Below are 9,074 nucleotides of genomic sequence, written 5' to 3' on the forward strand. Positions count from 1 at the left end.
GGAAATTTTGTGACAATTTTGTATTTTGGCTTCATTACTGAGATTTGGATGAACTCAATTATGTTGTTCGTTAAGCTATGTTATTTTCTTTTTTGTTACAACAATTGTGGCTAGATGAGCTCACTCTGGGGCCGGGAGCAATTTTTGGTATGACCCTTTCCTAAGAGATGTTTTTCACAAGCTGAGGTTCGAAACAAGAACCTTCTATTACCGGGAGAATCCTTGCAGCGTCTGTCCCACTTGCAGTCTAACATGCTTTCACTAGACTAACCTCATTGGGTGTTAAGCTATGCTATTTTCATCTTGCAATTATGAATTTATAAATATTAATTCGGTAAGCGAGTGTGTAACATTACTGCTGCTTGTTTTTCTTTGTTTGGAATTATGTCTCGTTGATTTTTCTCCGAAGAAAGAATCACTGAAGCCACCCTATGCATAACATTCAACCTTTCTTCCTTTTCTTTTCTGAAAGTTGCAAAACCTCACCCTTTGACGCCCATCAATCCACCTTTAATGGATCCAAGATCAACAGGGATGGTTTGCAAGGAAATCAAAATTTGGTTGAAACTTAAATCAAGTCGACAGAACTGGCTGAAGCATTGAACCAGGCACCAGGCAAGTGAAGTCCACATCGAACATATAATGGCACAATGTTCTGTCTCTTCAGCCCTAGCTAAGCTGTCAAGACCACACAGGGTTGCAAACATCAAGTTCATAAAGGAATAGAGACTGAGCTGGAGACAAAGCAGTTCAGGCTTAAAATTAGGAGAGCCTCTTCCACATCCACTACAACTAGAGGTGGACTTTTAGGCACCGAAAAAACCGAAACCGGTTAAAACTGCACCGAACCGACACCGAGTAACCAAAACCGAATGAAACCGAGGCAATCGGTTCCACAAAGCCGCACAAACCGAGTAGTGCGGTGTCGGTTTGCGGTTCCGTGCATCCTAAAAACCGAATAAACCGAACCGAACCGACATATATTCATTTAATTATTAATACGTAATTATATATTACGTGTCATGTTCTTATTGGTTATGAGTTACAAATAATAGGGTTCCACACACATGATTATGTTTTTAAGTGTTTATGTCTAACATAATTTCCTCTTATGTAGTCTTCCTTTTTGCAATATATAAATGTTGGACGCTTCAAATGAATTATGTATAAACTTTAGCTTTTCTTTTCATTTCAATTACTTGTTTGAACCCATTAGAGTAACTTATTTGAAGTGTTAATAGTTTACAACTTTGATATTTTTAGTTTTTATGTTATTTGGTTAAATGCGAAAAATATTACAGATAGTAGGTTTTGTAACCGAAACCGCATTGAAACCGAACCGATGTTCGGTTAACCGACAAGTGCGGTTTTTTACATATTTTTATCGGTTTCGGTTCTAGAAAATAGAAAACCGAAGCTTCGGTTTCGGTTTTCGGTTAGTGCCTAAAAACCGAACCGTTGGGACCGAGTCCACCCCTAACTACAACAATGGCCGACCTTATCCTCTGTAACGTTAGTACTATCTTCAGCTGTCTATTCTTCTCTAGGACTCTGTACAGACCCGAACAGATCATCACTTTAGCATACATACACTTGTAATGATCTACAGGGACTTAAGGGTATTCTGATTTCAATAACCCATGTATATATCGTCAGTAGTCACAATCCTACAATCACATACAGACTCGAAAAGTTGAAGTGCATCGACTCAAATGGTTGAAGATCTATGATGGATCGACTCTAATGCTCATGCTTAGTTAGCATAAAAAAACTGTAATTCAACATTTACAATAAACACAGCGGCAAGCTTGGATGGGCAGGATGGCTATGAAAGACCGTTAAATCAAACCTTTAAGCTAAATCTTACGCTCCAGTGGTCTGTCCTAAGCCAAAGTTTAGGACGGGTATTGACAAACTAGAGAATTAACATAAAAGAGCTACATGACAAGTTTTTGGACACAATGGCTGAAGTTGGACTCATTTCATTTCCTCAGATATTTACAATGTATTTGAGTATTTCAATTCCCTAAATAGTTTAAAGAGAAAGCATAATATAAACAGATATAAGAGATCACTATCAAGAAACAAAAACATTTACAATGATTCAGAAAGTTTCTTCTGGCTTCAAGATATTATAGTATTCAAGCTGAGTCATTTCTCCTCCATTCACAGGGTCAAATTCACACAGATAGAAGCTGCAAACAATCAAAACATGAAGCTTAACTCATCACTTAAACTAATGAAACAAATTGGATCATTGTGCATGTTTAATGTTGACGGATAATCTAACTTTGCAAAACATTATACAATGGCTTGTAATTAAAGTGGACCGATTGCCAGGCATCACAAGGAAAGTAGTAGGAAAAGTATGAATTTTTTGACATTGAATTGTTATCCCCAAAACCTTTCCACAAAAAAAAGAGAAATATCAAAATAGGTTACCTTCCATCCATGCCAAGAACCACTACTGTGTTCTTCTGGTGGCCAAAGGCAACAATGTACTCCAAACCTTCCTGCAAGTGAAATTTAGCCATTGACCATTCTGAGCTGAAATACCTTGGAAGAACACCTGCAAAAGATCAACTCAGCATGAGGTTGAAAGACCAGGTAAAGGTTGAACACCTATCATCCATTAACAATTGCCGTTGATCAACAGTGCCTACCTGATAATCTTGGTGACAAACTTTTTCATTCCCCTATAATTAGAACTATAAGCAAAGTAGAAGATATCGAACTATATTACCTTTCATGAAAGAAAGAGATGAAATGGCTGATGAATTAGGAGGACTAGTTGATGGACTGCGTGATATTTCATTCCCCAAGGATCCTGAATCAACCTTTAGATTAAAAACATGGACAGTTCCCTTGTCGCTCGAGACAGCTAGCCATTGGGCATTCGAAGAGAAAGAAAGACTATGTATCTCTGCTCTATCTGCTCCTCTCCTTACCTGCAGACCAAGTAATTTCATAAAGCTATAATGACTACATACTGGTCACCAAACTTCACATAAACAAAAAGTTGCAAACACAGTAAACTTCATATAAAATTTACTGCCCAGTTCAAAGGACGAAATACTATTGTTTTTGCCAGACACCTTATGTTTATGAAAAAGAAGGCATTCTCACAGTAAGTTTTGGAGTAATCCTCATACTGAATCATAACCCCTTAAGTTAATACTTAAGGTCTCTTAATTATGTTACTTTCAACTCAATCCATATTCACAAATTTCCTTAGCAAAGACTTAGAATTTGCTAACATACCGTGTTTATCCATTTACAGTGATACAGCTAGCTTTCAACCAAGTCAATGAAGATGCCCTGATCAATAGCGATATGTGACTACCACTTAATGAGCTGCATAGGTCACTGTATCGCTATTGAGTAACTGAATACAGTGACCTATGCAGCTCATGCTTAATCAAGTTAAAACAATCGGAGGAGGAAGCAACGCTAGCATCATAACTAATTAAACCTTTCTTTCAAAACTTTCGAAACATAAAAGCTTGTTGAGACTAAATTGCTGAATCTTTGAGCGAAAGACGAAAGCTTGTTGAGACTAAATTGCTTCCTATTCCTTAAATTTTGAACCTTCGAGTGAACTAACGTAATGAGCTAAAACATATACATATGAATTAACTTGAACTAAACTATGATACAATGAAACATATTATTCGAAAGCAAGAAGAAATGAATTCAAATTTAGAGTACCTCTTGCAGCAATGAACCATCCAAAGTATTGAAAACTCTGATCAAAGTCCCCTTACTACTCGCCGTAGCCAGCAACCTCCCGTCCTGCGAGAGCGCGAAGCAGGCCAGCCTGGAATCATGTGCCATAATAAACTTAGTCCGCTTCGACCCGTAATGCTCGACCCGAATCTGACCTTTCTGGAGCCCCGGGCACACCAGCACCGCCTGCGGCCCCAAATACGACACCTCACACAGTCCCTTCGGGTTCGCGATCGTCTCAATCTGATGAAGGAGCTTCAAATCGGCGAAATTGTAGACGAAGATCTTCTGGACAAGAACCACGACGATCCGGTCGCGGCGGAGGCGGACGCCTTTGACTTCCGACCGGAAGGAGAGCTCGCCGATGCAGCGGGACTGGTGGTCGTCCCAGATCATGACCTTGTTGGGGGAGTAGAGCGGGTCGGGTCCGCCGCCGCCGACGATGGTGAGGATGTTGCAGCGGAAGAGCATCTGGACCAATCCGACGGCGCCGCGTGGGCCGAAGTCGCGGCGGAAGATCTCGCGGAAGGGGTCGCAGTTGTAGATGCAGAAGCCGAGGTCGGTGCCGGCGGAGAAGCAGCCGTGGTCTTGGTTGAAGGAGAGGTGGAGGAGCTGGGCCGGGTTTGGGCCGGTCGGAGTCGGAGTCGGGTTTTGGGAGGGGGAGGGGGAGTAGGAGTCGTCGGGTTCGGAGTCGGAGGCCATTAAATCGGGGAATTGGAAGGGAGGGGAGGAGGAGGCGGTGGTCATAGGGTCATCGGAAAAGGTGGGAAATGACGAGTTTGGGGTTTGTGGAGTAGTACAGCGAAGTATAGAGGGAAGAATTGGATTGGTGAGTTGTTTTTGTTATGTCCAAGGTTGAAGGCGAGTTTCTATCAATGAATAGCTTTTCTCTGTTTCTCATGCCTCATGGCTTCGTTGAAAAGACGATTTTACCGCCACTTTGGACCTTGGGCTATCTGTATTTTTTTTTATTGAAGAAACGAAAATTGGGTTATCTGTATTAATTAAGACAATTTGCCTTATAAAACTGCCACAGTTAAATTTTTAATAAACCTAAAAGTTGCCCATTGCTAAAATAAAAGAGATGGAACGAAACAATACCTATAAGGGTTAAAATGGTAAATCTTGAAAAGAAAAACTAAATATAAATTAGAAAAAGAAAGTTAAAACAAGGGAAAACAAAGTTAAAACATGATACTTTACAGTACTTTGGTTTGTCTTTTGTTCTGGCTATAGAATACTCATGTCAAAAATTGTTTGGTTTGTTTTGTAGACAGTGTCTTCAAAACTTGCAAGATTTGCTAATCCATCACCAAGTAACATATAGTTGCTGAGAGGGTGACAGAGAGGGAGAGGAGAGGTAAAGAAGAAGACCTCATTTGTTTGGCAAATTAAGCATTTGCTGTGCAGGCAAGATCATGTATTTTAGTTCAAAAGAGATTATTACCGAAGTCAAAGAAAACCGTGACTGCAAGTCTGCAACCTTGAAGCCCAATGAAGACAAGGGAAACAAAAATAGAGAAGTGGATATCAATTAGACTATTAGGCAATGAAAGGGATGTTGTGGATTTGTTTTCCCCCCCTAAATTAATAATTTAATATTTCTGTATTTGTTTTCACACTTACTCTATGATTCGGATCCATTAGTCTTTTGCATAGATATTAGTAGACAATTTTATCTAAAAAAAGAAAGAAAAAAAAGAAATTAGTAGACAAGAAAGTACTACTAAGAGCTAGTGATTGTTATGTCTGGAAACAATTGATATTAGTATACAAGAAAGCTTCACGCGCATCACGCGTGCATGAAGGCTAGCTTATGATGAGTCAACAGAGATGAATGATATAGCTTATGATGAGTGAAGTACAGGCATAGATGAATCCCTACGCCCTGACCCTGAAGAAAGATTTTCATTTTCATTAATGTCAAGATCGTTCTCCACTGTTTCGTGAGTTCTTGATGAATTGTTCTGCATATCATTAGCATCCGGTGCAGCTGCTAGACCTTCATCATCAGGAATATCCGTAGCGTGTACCCTTGAGTCTCTTCGCTTAAACTGATGTGAAGTGAGATCTTTATTGTCAAAATGCTTTGCCATTTCAACCGATTTGGCCCAAAATGTGCTCTCAGAAGAACAAATTGTGCGAAACGCTGGCCAGTGAGAGCAAAGGAAGTGATACATGTGCATCAAAAGAGCAACCATTGAGGCCACACCTGCGATGATGAAGAGGCCCCCGAAGCTGGAGATGCCAAGACTTGGACCTTCTGAAGCAATTTTGGCACGTTGATCCGCACAGGCAGGTTGGTAATCAAAAGACTTGGACTGAATTTCATCCATTAGAGTTTCATCTTGAGTCACATTCAAGATTGCCCTTGACATGTAGGATACCAGAGAGGACCCTAATGGGAAGGCCTGCAGTTTATAAGAAGACATAATAAACTAAAAGGGTAAGAGGAAACATGTAACATTGCTGTTTAGTTTATTGATTTAACTGGGAAAAATAAAATCCAAGCAAGTTAATTAGGATAGAACTCACAAAGCCAAATCCATCGGTTTTGTAGGTTGGTCCAACCATGGTGTACTTGGAACAACTCGTCCTATTAAGGAACAACTTGAGGTAAGGGACTTCATCTAAAATGGCAGCAACTCGACCAGTCTTATTTCCTTTAGACAGTGCGTCCTGATAGTCCTGAATGGTTTCCAAAGGCACCAACTTGGTCTCATTAAATTTTAGATGTTTTATGAGAAACCCTTTAATAAAGGAACCATTTTGATACCCTACTTTGTAACCTTTGCTTTGTATCTCTTTTATATCTGTGAATGCTGGCCGCAACTTCTGTACTGTTAACATGGAGGCTAAGCTTGCAGAGTAACTTTGTGTTAGGATCAGTACCACAAAAACCCATATAATCAGCACAAACCTTGACCAGTTGTTCACCACTTTCTCTCCTATGACATCGAAAATAGCATTGATCTTAATTAGTATGCATTGTTAAATAATTATGTTTAGTCACATATTCTAAGTTGCTGTTGTTAAGAAACGGATGCTTGCCAAAGGACAAGAGAACTTACTGTGTGCAAAGACAAGGGTTGAAAAGGAGAACCAGAATATCATGCCAAGTTGTTGCTGTGGAGGACCTCTGAACTCAGTGTTTTCCCGGTGCTCAAGAGCCCATATCACGACTCCTGTAACTATGAAGGCTACACCGGTAGTCAACCAAAGATCCCAGCTTAGTGGCTTCAAGAAAATCCAAATATTATTCCTCTCAATATCTTCTGTCAAAACTATCATGGAAACACCTGATTCGGAATAGGGCAACGTAAAATCTACATATAGTGAGCGATCAGCTACAATTGTTGTGTCTCCCACCACAGCATCGTATTTCTGCATTCATCAACTCATGAAAACAATAATAAGAGTCTTTAAACAAAAATGATGGAGTATATATGCATGAGTGGTAGACATGCATGCATGTACGTATTCGATACTTTGTAATAAAACTTGCCTGAAGATGAATTTGACAAAGAAGATCATCATAAGTGCCATCAAAGGTAGAAAACTCATATCGAATGGGAAATGGCAGTTGTTTTTCTACAGCAATGAAGATATCATAAGAGAATCCTGATATTTTGTTCTTTTCGTCGACTTTTAAGAATTCATTAAAACCATGTTTCACGGGAACTCCAATTCTCAATTTCTTTGTTGGAGGTGTTTTTGTAGTGTACCCGGGCCAAATTGGTGTCTTGAGTGTCTTCCTTCCATCCTGTGCTGCTCCATTCAGCTTTCGGGTAAGTCCTTTCTTTTGGTTCCAATATCCAATTATTCTTTCTTTTTCACCAATCACATTAAATACCCCAAAGGTTTCAGCTTCCAACTCTCCCTTAACCAACCGAAAATTCCCACTGATGAGGCTTTCAAATTTTGAATCTAGGATAGCTTCAAGAAGATGTTGACCCATGTTACCAGTTCCCAAACTTGTAAGATCAACTTTGCTTGTGTTAACATTTTGCATCGTAAAACTATAATTTGCTATTCCAACTTTCTCCACTGCCATTGCTAGTGCCCAAACTGTATCATATGCCCACAATCCAAAGAGGTTTACACCACTAATCTTGCTCGGATTTCTGAACCTGAATCTTTTCATTCTCAACACAAAGTCTTCAACTTCTTTTGACATTGGTATATATGGCCTTACTCCCAGTATACCTTCCATCGACTGCATGGCTTTTGAACCCACAGGATCTAATAAAGTCGACAACCCTTCTGTAACAATCCATCCATACCCTCTGGTCATCATCCTTGCCTGCCTTGCTAAGAAGAAGAATCTGGATCCTAGGGAAGGAGTCATATGCACCGCAAATATTCTTGCTCGAGTTGATTTCAAGTGGTCAAGCTCCTTTAGAATTTCTGTGTCATTAGAATGAAGAGGAATGACACTTCTTTTAGGTACTCGAGCGCCAACTTGTTGGAAAGCATCTACCAAATATGGAACTAAGCTGTTTCCGTACTCCGTGTCTTCATAGATGAGAACAACTTCCAACCAACCATAAGCTCCAACAATGGCAGCTATGGCTTTTACTTGAGCATAGTCATTGAAAGCCGTCCGAATGAAAAATGGGTTATGGGATGGAGAAAGGGATGGACTCGTGGCAGAAAAGCAAATTATGGGAACATGCTTCGTTCTGCCTAGCTCTATCACAAACTTTGCTTCTGCTGAACTTTGAGGTCCGATAATGGCAGTCACATTTTCTTTGTTTATCAAGTGCAGCGCAGAAGTCTCAACAGGTTGGAGAAAGAGATGATAAAATTAGCTGTAAACCCAATGGAAAAAAGATGAAACAACCAACACCAGCTTTAAGAAAGCAAAACCTTCCTCTAAACTTTTATGGTGCATAATTATTTAATTTTTTATTTATTATTTTCCTACATATACCTATGTTATTAAACAACAAAAGTCTGATGTTGTGAGTTCGAGTACGTGACACACGGAAGAATAGTTTGAGTTGTTTTTTTTCACATTTTTTTATCAAGCAAACAACTGAAATGCTACAACGAGTTTGTTGTGAGTCAAACTCACGACCTCCTCACATACAGAGAGGAGACTGATGCCACTAGACCAAATGGTACTAGGCGTTACGTTTGAGTTGTTGATCTGATAATACAAATTGTATTCCATTTATTCTATCTTCTTCTTTCTTTCTTTTTTTTCTAAAAAATTACTTATATATATATATATAAATACAGGAATTCTCAGGTGCGGACGTCCGCACAGATTTCCATTTTTGCACCACTTCCCGACCGAATTTCCTCAAACTTAATTCTAGACATATCTATATCATCTTGTGTAG

The 9,074-nt window shown here is 39.5% G+C and overlaps 2 protein-coding genes across 2 annotated transcripts in view; both read right to left on the reverse strand.

The window, feature by feature from the left end:
* Positions 1–1,954: 1,954 nt before the first annotated feature.
* On the reverse strand, positions 1,955–4,613 carry LOC101313227 (WD repeat domain phosphoinositide-interacting protein 3-like). Its single transcript, XM_004302355.1, has 4 exons — positions 3,709–4,613; positions 2,744–2,948; positions 2,443–2,569; positions 1,955–2,195 (listed from the first exon to the last, which is right to left on the reverse strand). The coding sequence occupies exons 1-4, from the start codon at positions 4,471–4,473 to the stop codon at positions 2,105–2,107; spliced, it is 1,188 nt and encodes a 395-aa protein (XP_004302403.1). The 5' UTR covers positions 4,474–4,613; the 3' UTR covers positions 1,955–2,104.
* A 960-nt stretch (positions 4,614–5,573) lies between these two features.
* The window catches only part of LOC101314683 (glutamate receptor 2.8-like), a 4,173-nt gene continuing 672 nt past the window's right edge, over positions 5,574–9,074 (reverse strand). Inside the window, exons 2-5 of the mRNA XM_004304930.1 lie at positions 7,232–8,475; positions 6,798–7,110; positions 6,262–6,674; positions 5,574–6,137 (exon numbers count right to left, since the gene is read on the reverse strand). Coding sequence (XP_004304978.1) covers positions 5,574–6,137; positions 6,262–6,674; positions 6,798–7,110; positions 7,232–8,475 — 2,534 coding nt within the window. The remainder of the gene's footprint in view (positions 6,138–6,261; positions 6,675–6,797; positions 7,111–7,231; positions 8,476–9,074) is intronic.

The sequence above is a fragment of the Fragaria vesca genome, linkage group LG6 (genome assembly GCF_000184155.1).
Source record: "Fragaria vesca subsp. vesca linkage group LG6, FraVesHawaii_1.0, whole genome shotgun sequence".
Lineage (NCBI taxonomy): Eukaryota > Viridiplantae > Streptophyta > Magnoliopsida > Rosales > Rosaceae > Fragaria > Fragaria vesca.